Source organism: Quercus suber, unplaced genomic scaffold (genome assembly GCF_002906115.3).
Source record: "Quercus suber isolate HL8 unplaced genomic scaffold, Cork oak 2.0 scaffold_401, whole genome shotgun sequence".
In the NCBI taxonomy this organism is placed as follows: domain Eukaryota; kingdom Viridiplantae; phylum Streptophyta; class Magnoliopsida; order Fagales; family Fagaceae; genus Quercus; species Quercus suber.
This window is the reverse complement of record NW_027069852.1, coordinates 13,438-25,289: the sequence shown is the minus strand read 5'-3', so window position 1 is coordinate 25,289 and position 11,852 is coordinate 13,438. Positions and strand designations below refer to the sequence as shown.

At 35.3% G+C, this 11,852-nt stretch overlaps 2 protein-coding genes across 3 annotated transcripts; both read left to right on the top strand.

The window, feature by feature from the left end:
- Positions 1-1,865: 1,865 nt before the first annotated feature.
- Positions 1,866-6,996, top strand: LOC112025298 (uncharacterized). Of its 2 annotated transcripts, XM_024057947.2 has the most exons (15): positions 1,866-2,061; positions 2,147-2,175; positions 2,364-2,475; positions 2,547-2,644; positions 3,514-3,610; positions 3,694-3,783; positions 3,882-4,019; positions 4,101-4,166; positions 4,238-4,315; positions 4,429-4,539; positions 4,625-4,702; positions 4,802-4,921; positions 5,619-5,662; positions 5,762-5,789; positions 6,694-6,996. In XM_024057947.2, the coding sequence occupies exons 1-15, from the start codon at positions 2,029-2,031 to the stop codon at positions 6,706-6,708; spliced, it is 1,137 nt and encodes a 378-aa protein (XP_023913715.1). In that variant the 5' UTR covers positions 1,866-2,028; the 3' UTR covers positions 6,709-6,996. The 2 variants fall into 2 exon arrangements, with proteins under 2 accessions (XP_023913715.1, XP_023913716.1); XM_024057948.2 differs by lacking the exon at positions 5,762-5,789.
- Positions 6,997-9,494: 2,498 nt separating this feature from the next.
- On the top strand, positions 9,495-10,433 carry LOC112025264 (uncharacterized). Its single transcript, XM_024057920.2, has one exon. It carries the CDS (start codon positions 9,619-9,621, stop codon positions 10,240-10,242), a length of 624 nt encoding a protein of 207 aa, XP_023913688.2. The 5' UTR covers positions 9,495-9,618; the 3' UTR covers positions 10,243-10,433.
- Positions 10,434-11,852: the final 1,419 nt, after the last annotated feature.

The window sequence follows — 11,852 nt, the reverse complement described above, 5'->3', positions numbered from 1 at the left end:
GCCTCCAGACGATGGCGAACGCATGAGCAGCAGGTAGATTTTAGACATATATATAAGAGAGGTACGCGCAAGCCTCATACATCACCAGCCTGTACCCAGCTAATTCAGGACACGGTGAGGTCATGGGTTGGAGGTAAGACTACATGGTCTGGCGGTGAAGAGAGGAGAAAACCTATTCTGAGATTTTTGCTTAGGCTTTTTTGGGGGAAATGTTATGCTGGGATGTCATATTACCCGAAAGAAGTAAGGATGAGTTGGAACCTCTAGGTGCATGCCATGAGGGATAGAGAGAGAGAAGGCACTCACGCCATAGTAGGTAAGGGTGCCACGGTAGACAAACAAACAAAATAATCTTCTTTGTCTAGTGATGGGTAGTGGCACAGCCAACACAGACGGACCAGTGTTGGTCGGCAAGTATACCCAGACCAGACAAAGGTGACTAAAAGCTAAAATAGTAAAACTCAGTCACAGTAGGCACTATAAAAAGGGGCCCTTGCCATGCCCAGGGAGGATCACAATCACGATAATAGGAACCTCTAAGGAAAACCATGAAATAGAAAACAATATTGAGAAAAAAAGAGAAAAAAAAAATGAAAGATAAAAGGGAAAATTAGAATAGAAGGAAAGAAAAACAGAGAGGTAGAACGGCGAGCATGCATCAATAAGTTGATTCCCTCTTTCCCTTTCAAAGTCCTGCTCTCTGCCAAAAGCAAAGGGTTCTTTTGGGCACCAACCATTCAGATTCATTTCCCTTAAAGTGATTAATTTCCATGATAGGATTTCCTTGGGAGATTATTCGCATTGAGGAAAAATGTTCTTCTTTCTCTGGTCTTGGTCTTGTGGCATAGCTTGGCACATCAGATTAATATGATTTCTTTCTTTTGTGTGTCCTACCCACTTATTCGACCTACTTTCTTTACAAGAGTGCTTGTTATTATTGTGGATATCTTTTTAATCGGGGATTATTTATACGCTTTGATTAAAAAGCCAAAATGTTTTCTTTTGTTATTATTATCATATTTGCTTGCCACAACTCATCTAAAGTAGTTCTGCCTGTCGTAAGCATGCTCTTAGTGAATGAGGTATAGTTTGTGCACAAGCTAAACTAAATTGAGTTGTAGTTGGACCAGTCTCAACTCCTTCACTCAGAATACTTTGGCCTAGTACCGAAGGAGGCAGCCCAACCTAATATTGTAAAAAAAGCCCACAACAGTGATCAAATGAAATTCTTTCCCCTTTTAGAGAATGAATTTATAAGTAAGTTTAAGCCTTCCCAAAAACATGTGAAAATTTTGAGATTATTAATTGTTTTTTATTTTTCTAATTATTATTAGTAGATACGATATAATTTGAACTTATGACGTCCGCTTTATTATATTAAGAGTTCAAATTCAAATTCTCTTATTCAATAACAATAAACTTTACTAGTTAAGCTAATTGAAACCTATAAAATTAGTAATTGTTAAAATTAGGATTGCAAAATTTTATTTATTTTTATTTTGCGAAGGACTCGATGGACTTCCCATTATATTTGATTCATTTTCCGCCGGGTCAGGTCCATTAGGATGTTGTTGTGGCACGGAACCCAAACCATAAACATGCCTCTTTTGAGGCTTGTGGGCCTGTTCCTGTGGCGCCATGCTCAAAAGCAAAAGCCCTATCGAGTCAAAATCCTCCGCACCCAACAAATTCAGTCAAAAAACTATCAACCAACTAAATGCCACCACGTCGACAATACTCTCCAAACAAGCCAATATAATAGGCAGACTGTACAAAACCTCACTGCATCCACACACAGAATACCCAAACACTTCGGACTTTAATCAACCTTTAAGTCTAATTTAACTAACCACAGTGTGCGTCCCTCCAAATCAAAAAGTCCAAATCGAGTCCGTTTGAGATATTTTCATTTCCACCACTTCCAAACGTTTTTTTTTTTTTCAACTTTCAAAAATTTCTCGTCGCTCCGAAGTCAGATCTAACTGAGAGAGACTCTCTCTCTCACTCTCTTTCTCTAAGCTCTCAACAATGCCAGCGACTGACGCAGACTTCGATCTCAGAGTAAGATCCTTCTAAACCCTGACAATGCTCTTCCAATTCTCTCTCATTTTCTCACTCTAACTTTCTCTCTCTCTCTTCTTCGCAGTCGTCTCCTCCTTCCGCCTTCACAACCGGGTGAGTATATATAAATATATACACCACAAAGTATATCTATATATCTGCATTTGCATTTTGATCTCTCACTCGCTAGGGTTTTTGATCCGTACTTGTACAGAGTGAGTGTTTACTATGCAATTTGCTGTATCTACCTGTGTGTTGATGTACTGATTTCTAGGGTTTCTGATTTTTTTTGCTTGCTTCAGAGAGTATGCATTTGCTGATGTTGGAAACTTGGACCACTGCGCAAAGTACTTGAACCAAACGCTTGTTACTTATGGATTTCCGGCTTCGCTCGATCTGTTCGCCAATGATCCGGTGAGTTTTCGTCTTGATTCCTTCGGTTTTTTTGCTTTGATTCAATCGTAACTTATGCTTTCTTTTTTTAGGTTTCGATCGCGAGGACTTGCAATTGTATGTACTCGTTGCTTCAGCAGAGGCAGCGCGATGTTGAATTCAGAGACTCTGCTAACGAGCAAAGACAGCGGTACTGTTGGAATTGCCATAACATGTCCAATTGCTTCAAATTCGCTTTGATTCTTTTATACGAAATGCTGCATCTGTGTCATGTCTAGTTCATCAAAATTCGGTTAATCATATTCGTTTAGATTGTGCATTGGGGAAAGTTGATCTTTCCTGGAGTTTACTTTTTACGAATTTGATGTCTCTTAGTTCATTTTCATATCCATTCATTCGTATAGGCATATTGTGCTTGTCTGGCATTGCTGTAGGAAGTAGAGCTTTAACTATGTAGCTTTAGCAGTAGAGCTTCTGTGATATACAACTTTAACTGAAAATCTCTTTAGTGTTTGGAGTGTTTGGCAAATTACAATGAATTGAAGTTCAAGATTTATAGAGCATGAACGGAGAATTCTAGAACTTTTTCCTACAGCTCTAATTTTCAGCCTTAGTGCTTGTTTGGCATTGTTGTTGGAAGTAGAACTTTTGTGATATAGAGTTCTATCTGAGAAGCTCTTTGCTGTTTTAAGTGTTTGGAAAATTACAGCGAATAGTTCTTTAGAGTTCAAGATTTATAAAATATGAATAGTGAAGTATAGAGATTTTCCTAAAATCTATGTTTTAGTAGGCTGCCAGACACCCCATTATAGCTCTTTTATGTTAGACAACCAGATGAACCCTTAGCCTTATGGTTATTTTCAGCTTTAAGGACACCTTAAAAACTCTTTTATGGTGTTGAACTTGTTGCTATTTCAAACCAAGCACCTGATTTTAGTCCATTTGTAATGTCATATGTGAACATAATAGATAGGTCTTACATTCAAATTTTCCCGAGTATAAAAGTGGGAATTTGAAAATGCTGTTTCGATATAATTCTTATTGTTTTTAATGTTATAGGCTACTATCAGACATATCAAGATTAGAGGCTAAAGTTGAGAGGCTTGAGGCACAAATACAAGCCAAAGATAGGGAGATAGCAACCATTACGCGAACGGTTAGGAATTCATTATTTTTTCAAATTGAAGTTGTGTTATCTGTTTGATCGTTTTGTTGAGATCTTTTGGTAATTTCATATAGGAAGCCAAAGCCACAGCAGCTTTTAAGGCTCAGATTGAAAAGCTACAGCAGGAGCGAGATGAGTTTCAAAGAATGGTAATTGGTAATCAGGTTAGGACACTTTGATGTATTGGAGTTCCTTTGCAATCTACTACATGAAATCAAACAAATCCTGACAATATTGACATCATATCTTGATGTTGCAAAAGCAAGTGAGGACTCAACAGATACATGAGATGAAGAAAAAGGAAAAAGAGTACATAAAGTTGCAGGAAAGGCTAAACCAAGTGTTGATGGAGAAAAAGAAGGAATCAAGATCAGGCATGGAGATAATGAATTTGCTTCAGGTATTTATTGGCTGACAATAGTTATAGGACTAATTGTTTTTTATTTTATTCATCTAGTGACTTGTATACGTGTCTAAACAGAAAGAAGGGCGACAACGTGGAACATGGAATGGGAAAAAGGCCGACAATGATTTCTATAAAAAGATTGTATGTAGCTGGGTTGGCTTGTTTATATTATACAGCAACTAGATTATTTATTATTGACATACTCTTTGCAGGTGGATGCGTATGAGGCAAAAAATCAGGAGTTGATGGCAGAGAATACTGATTTAAGGGCATTACTGCGGTCAATGCAGGTATATGTTACTATTCTATTAATGTTGTTAAGGTTAAGGTTACTGTTTTGGGTTTCCATCACTGCACTTCCATCAATGGGTTTTTACATCCATTAGGCATGGCTGACTTACAGGTGGATATGCGTGATTTTATAAATGCTCCTAATGGGTTGTCCAAGCAATCTTTGGCTGCTAATGAAAGAGTTGAAACTGACCCCTCGCAGTCCCCATTAGGAGGGAAGACGGTATGAAAACCTTTTAAAGGGTGAAGTGTTTTCTTTTGCTATGCTATAGTGCTGTATATAAGATTTAAGAGTTCATGGGTTGCAGGATGTCTTTGACCTGCCTTTTCACATGGCTAGAGATCAAATAGAGGAAAGCCTCCGAAATAAGATGGCTTCCATAAAGGTACTTCCTCTCCACCCCCCACTTCCAATTTCCAGTTCATCACGTGGTTCCAAGATAAGCTGTTAACATGATTTCCTTTTTATGCTTTGGAAATTGAAGGAGCGTATGGGTCAATTGCAAGATGCACAAAAAGATGCAGAAGTTACTTCTGAAGCAACTGAAAGGGAGCTTGAACTTGAAGCTCAACTTGTTGAGGCAAGGAGCATAATTCAGGAGCAGGTACTATTTGTCTCTTTTTATGCAAATCGTAGATTGGATGTAATGCATTCTTCTTTGGATTATCATCTGGATTAGATGAATTTTTTGTTTATCCGCTCCTTGCTTATCATAATGCAATTTTTTTTAGTACCTTCCAAGTGAAACGAATATGTTATTAATGTATAGTTCATTTCCTCTTTGTATGTTAATCCCCAATTATTCTGTCCATTGAATTTAGCCTAGTGTCTTGCTTTCCTCATTTTGTAGCTCAAAACTTGCAACTCCCTATAATTCAAGTTTTTTGAGCATGTATCCTAATTAAATCTAAATACTTTACACACGGCTAGGGGAATTGGTTTATTTAGCTCCCTTTTGAGTTGTCACATGCTGAATCTATATCTATAAAGCTTGAACTTCTTGAGAATTTGTATAATGATCCATAGAAATGGTACATAGGTAGGTGCATCTTCTAAGTATGTTCCCTACTTCGCAAAGTGAAGAAGAAAATTATGATGTTAAAAAGTCTTATTAGTGGAGTTTGTAAAACATATTTGATCTGTTCAACAATGTTTTTCTCCATTCCAATTCATATAACTAGAGCCATGATCATTTCTAACTACTCACTTTTTAAATATTTAACAATCTAGTACATTCCTCCTTTATTTATTTGGTTTTTGGTTTGATGATTAATAGAAACACAATAATTCACTCATTTCAGGCATCCATAATGTCTAAACATCTTGCTAAGTCTGAGAGGCCAAGGTATTCCCCATATCCCTTACATCTGTTGTTGAAATATTTTATATATTTATGCTGGAGACTGGATGGTATTAATATATTTATATATATTAATTCTGATAGGGATTCTATCATTTCATCACCAGCTGAGGTATAATTCATTCTTTCTGTCTCTTCTTCTTCTTGTGATCTGGTTTCCAGCAATGAATCTGTAAATTTAATGCTAGTTATATATTATTTGAATTTTTATTGCCTTGTGATTATTTCTTGGTTGTGTTTGAAGCTCACAAGATTGTGCTTTGATGGTAGAAAAGTAGCTTTTTGAAAAAAATGTTAGACAAGGGTGGTCTTAAATTTGTGAATTGATTAGGACGTAATATTGAGCGTATCGTGGAAGTCTTCTGTGCAAGGGATGTTGATCATTTGCTCTTTTCTACGAAAAAAAAAAAAATGTTTTTTGTCAATTGTTAAACCTTATGAAATGAAAACAAATTCTGAGATTTTGGGTTCCAGAAGGTTATCCGTTTATGACCCACCTAATATGCCCAGCCCACTCATTTCTGAGTAATTATTCTATATTCCATGAGTAAAGTGACATGATACTCTCTCTCACATAAATTTTGGATTTGCCATTCATGTAAGAGGAGGGGAGTACCGTGTTTCTTACTCCGGGAGTACTAAATAATTTTTCCTCATTTTTGAACCCTAGTGGTTGGCTACATACCAATAGCTCTATAATTAACGTATGTGCACCTGCATAAGGGTGGATTATGTATACAATCTAGGTAGAATATTGTGCAAGATAGAATGCAGCTGCTGCTGCAGTCATGCTTAGAAAGTTTGGATTTGAGGTTCGTTGACAATGGCTGCTTATATCTACTCCCCTTTGCCCTTACCCTCTTCCCTTTCTCTGTGTGCACTTGTGTTTGATACAGTCTATTTGGAACATCATCAGTATCTCGGGAACTTGAGCTTTCAACGTCTTTATTTGTGCTGTCAAACATAGCAACCACATTGTGGTGTTGTTGGTCTGACTTAGCTTATTTGATGTTCAGGGAGTAAGAAATTGACATGCCAGGCAAAATTTTGGCCCATTTTCGAACTGAGGTTTCCCGTATTTGGAGATGAGTTGCAGCTTGCAAGCTTGTATTTTTGTATACTTATTCCTGATCGTAGTATACAGAATGATCCTAATGTTTGTAAAAGCTAGAATCGGTAGTTTTCAGCTGTAATGTTATTGTAATTATGTATCTAGATTTCCCCTAGTGATGTATGCTTACAAGTGCTTTTATCAAACTTAGTAAATTCAAACTTATGTAATGCTGTTGGCAGGCGAGTGGAATATTCTTCTAACGCAAGCTCTTTGATCCGGGTTCTCTATTATCATAATTTTCATTGCCCTTGAAAAGACCTGTTTCGTTTTGCTATTTCCTGTCAGCTTTGGGTAGGTTGGTACCTGTAGTTGCTCTTAATGGATCTGAATCATGATCCAATGACAAAATGCGTGCCGACTTTGACATTACTAACATACCAACATATTTTAATGCCTCCAAATATTTACAAAATAGACATAAAATTTGGTAGCTCATTTCATATAGGAATTCTGCGTACCTACGACGGGTAATGATTAGAAAAATTGAAAACTGAACAGGCGTCATGAGAACTATGTAGTATTTTAACCTCGTTTTTGTTCTGCAATCTACTGTAAAATGCATGAACAAGAAAGGAACAGTTTCTCATTATTGCTGTGCTCAATTGTAGCACCTTTTCAAAGTCTTATAGTCTGCTCTCAGGATTTTAACCTTTTGAAAGTCACTTTGTGAAAATTACCCAAAAAAAAAAAAATATATATATATATATATTATAGCATCTTACGGTTTTTTCATTATCAAATATTTTATAGGATGGTTAATTTGTAACAACTTGAGGAAGCTTTAGCCAAATCATATTTGTTATAACTCATAAGGACTGATTAAGTCATGGTCGAGAGTTAAGACATTTTGTAACGACTTATGTAACCCAATTTGAATTATGCTGTACAAGTTGGCAAGTTCGCTTTACACATTTATCCAATTCAATTCATATTACTTCGCTTTGCACAGTTATCCAATTCAATTTATATAATTCTGTTTTACACCTCTGTTTTTAAATTGAGATGCATGACTATATTTTGAGTAAAAAAAAAAAAAAGCCACTTTGTGAAAGGACTATTAAACGAGCTATCTTTTGTACACACCCTAAAACTTGAAAATGTCATAAAAGGCCCCACTAAACAAAGCCTAAGGAAGGACTACCCATGGTTGCAATCATAGTATCATTCAAAGTCCAGTTCATATGTCAATCTTAGCTCATTTAAATCTATTGAAGTACACAATTTAACAATTTTCTTTTGTCTAAAGCTTGATGTTTAAACATTTTAAACTATCTTTTTATTAAGGGTGTGTTTAGATATCGCTTATTTTGCTGAAACTGAAAAATTATTGCTGAAAGTATAGTAGATAAAGATAAAAGTTAGTTGAAATAGTACAGTGAAACTCATAAATAATGCCAAAAAGTGCAGTGAGGCTATGAATATTAGCAAAAATAAACTGAATAGTGAAATAATTTTTATTGTTCATTCATATCGAAACGCATACTAAGGATGTGTTTGAATTGCACTGAAAAGGAAAAAAATGTCTATGTTTTTTTTTTCCTCTGGATCCCGTGCACTGTTCATGAGACTCGCAAATACGGACTTCAATAAATTTTTCTTTAAAATTGAGTCTCATAGCACTATTTACATATTTAAAAATTATTTTATTATAGTATTTTTAGTTTTCAATTTTTAATGAAACATCCTGATGATTCGGTCTATGCAATGTCGCCCTCTCCAATGAAACAAACTTCTTTGGACAGGACATAAAAGCCAGCTCAATTATGGGCTTTTTCTCGAGGCTGGTGAGAATTATGAAACATTTGAATTTTCAGTTTCACACTTGCAAGTACCAATACAATAAAAGCTATTATAAAAAGAGGAATTTCTGTTATTTAATCTGTGATGTAACATGGAGGCCGGATTTTTTTCCATGATTTGGTTAACTACTTTCAACGTTTAGCGTAATTAATATTTAATTATCACTACTTGCTTTTGTGGAATGAGTGAATAACTTGTATCAGTATATAAGAATTAAGAAGAACAAAACCTGAAAGTCAAACTGAATATTCAATTACATTGTGGCACATATTCAACTAATCAACCCTAAGGTTTCTCCCATGCTAAAAACTAGTTTCTTTGTAATGGGAAAGCCCATATTTTCTCCAAAATAGCCGTATCCAAACAAAAAGTGACAAATTGTCATTTGAGCCAAATGCCTAGGGATATTTCAGAGATTTTGCTGACCCATTATGTGGGGTACCATAGATCAGCGCTTGCATGGCACTATGGGGTCATGACAAGTGGCCGATTTCATCGATTTCAATCTAACCTACATGTAGAGAATAAAATGAGTGGTGAATAGCACGCAAAGTTGGCCTTGTCGTAAGGATTTGGTAATTGCACGTGAATAGAAAATGCCTAACATAGCTAAAATGCTTAACCTTTAACGTGACCTTAGGAACAAAGGTAATGATGTATTTTTTTCTTTCTTTCTTTCTTTTCTTCATTTATTTGCTTCTTATTTAAAAAAGAATTCAAGTCACTCTAAAGTGAAGTAATAAAAGAGTAACACTCAAAAGAAAAAAAGAAAAGAAAAGAAAAACAATAATTAAAGGATCATGCACCCTAAGATTCCGTCATTAACCTTAGAGATCGGAGTATCAAATCCTCTCTCTCTCTCTCTCTCTCTCTTATATATATATATATATATAAACCTCAACTTTCACAAACTTATACCCACGTAGAGAAATGTCCATCACATCACAAAAAAATCCCTAGCTATATAATATATATTAAACCTATTGCCTACTAACCAAAGGTCCAAAACCATTGAATATAGCAAAAAATGGGTTATGAACATGGCAAGGGTGCAGAAAAAAGAGTTTCTTTGGTGCAAGGAGATGAGTTTTTTCATAAAGTTATTTCAAGGGACTCCACTGTGGGCTGCTCTTCTCGTATCTATTACTACCGAAACTCTGAAGGTGTTCCATTTGAGTGGGAAATGCAACCTGGGACACCAAAAGAGCTCCCAAAAGATGAAGAAATTCCACCAATTACTCCTCCACCAGCTGTGTTAAGCTTAGGGCTTCCTAAGCCATGCATTAACAATGAACAGCCCAAGGCTAAGACCTGGCTAATAATGCTTAGGTTTTGGAACAAAATCAAGAAAAACAAAGAGAGTAAGAGTGTTAAGGCAGTTGGGTCTCAGGGGAGTAGTCATGATACTCATGACTGTGGGACTGAAAAGTTTGAGTTTTGTGGCTCAGACTCTGAATTTATGGAATCATCATCATCACTACGAGCTTCGGGCTCTTCATCCTCGTCCTCTTTGTCTTTATCGAACGGTCCCTCGGTGCAGTCAGCAAGATTAGAGAGTCCAGAAGGCAAGGCTAATTCGTTTCATGGGACTTTAAGTTGCACTCCTTGGAGAATAAGCACCATTCTGGTTTCGATTGCAAGGCGAGTTTAATTTGATACTATGTGTAATTATTTGATTATCATGTGTTAACTAGACTGCTGGCTTTTAATTTGTGTTAACTAGACTGCTGGCTTTTAATTATTTTTAAAGCTTATATATAGTGACTACATGTATAAATATGTAGTCTTGTACTTGTAATTAATATATTGCTACATACATACAATTGTTGACTTTGATTTTTATCTCTTATTTGGAATTTTTTTTTTTGGGAGGGTGGGTTTAAAAAGATTAAATAATAACTTTTTTTTTTTGGAAGAGAAAAAAAATAATAACTTTAATTGATAAGACCTGATGTCTTGATTAACCATAAAAAAAATTAAAGATACTATTAATTTAAAAGATTCATTTAATTTCATGATACATATTATTTTTTTCTTATTATTTATTTGTAGGAATCCACATAAAGTGATGAGTAATAAGCTCGATATTGTAATTATAAAAATAAAGATATTTGGAAAGAATTAAAAAATAGTTCTTATAGGATTTCTAAGAATAAACTAGATATCAGAATTTCACATAATTACAGTCCCCAAAATCCCCAAAATCTTAGTAGATTGCTAATCAACCCAAACGTGCAAACAATTACATTCTAGATCATCTAAATTAAGAGGCATAACATTTTTGAGAATTTAGATGCCTTTTAATTTATACACTATACTTATGGTTACCAATATCCACTTTTGGTGTTTTGAAAAGTTGGTAGTGGGTTTTGCATTTTTCATTAATTGGGAGACCAAAATGGGTTATCAAAAGAAGGGGGGTGGAGGGATTATTAGAGACTATTTGGAGCATTGACTTAGCCACTTAGGGGCTCCCGAAAGATATTAGTTACTAATGTAGGGTGTTAGCTAGCCAAACTCTGGGCTCTGTGAGATGGTCTTAGCTTATGCATTTAGTTACATTTGCAAGTTATGGAAGTTCATGTAATAGTTGAAGTTGAAATGGTTAGAGTTTGGCATCCCGTAGTTTTCAATAGTGTTTTTTTTTTTTGTGGAGAATCCCGTAATTTGCAATAAAATGTGAAACAAGAAAGAGTTAGCAATAAAATGTGAAACAAGAAAGAGTTAGCTTATTATCATTACTTGGAAAAAAAAACTACTTTATTATTATTTTTTTTGATACAAGATATATAGAATTTCTACTATAGCCTAATCTAAGTGTATATGTGTGTAAAGCTCCCTACTAGAGACTTGAATTCCAGCCCTTGCCTCCCACATCCCACAAGTACTTATACTTGTGAAGTGAACATCGCATTTTATTTATTAATTTGGTAAAATGTGAGACAAAGAGTGGATTATTTAAGTAAAAAGTAGGAAGAAAATAATGCTATCAAATGAGACTTACCAGTACCAACAAGACAACGTTCATTCTTCAAATTGTGGTCATTTGCAAGTAACTATTAAGCAGAATCCCACAAACCAGGTTCAGTCGCTACTTCAGGAAGCACAAATAGGTGAGTATGGAGGCTCTGAATAAGAGAGGAGCTATATCTTCATAAACCTCCTACCCTACTAATGTATTAATGATGGAATTTTTTTTGAAAATGGTCATTGGTGCTTTTGAATTTAGATGAGATTGGCTTATATTATCACAAACCATGC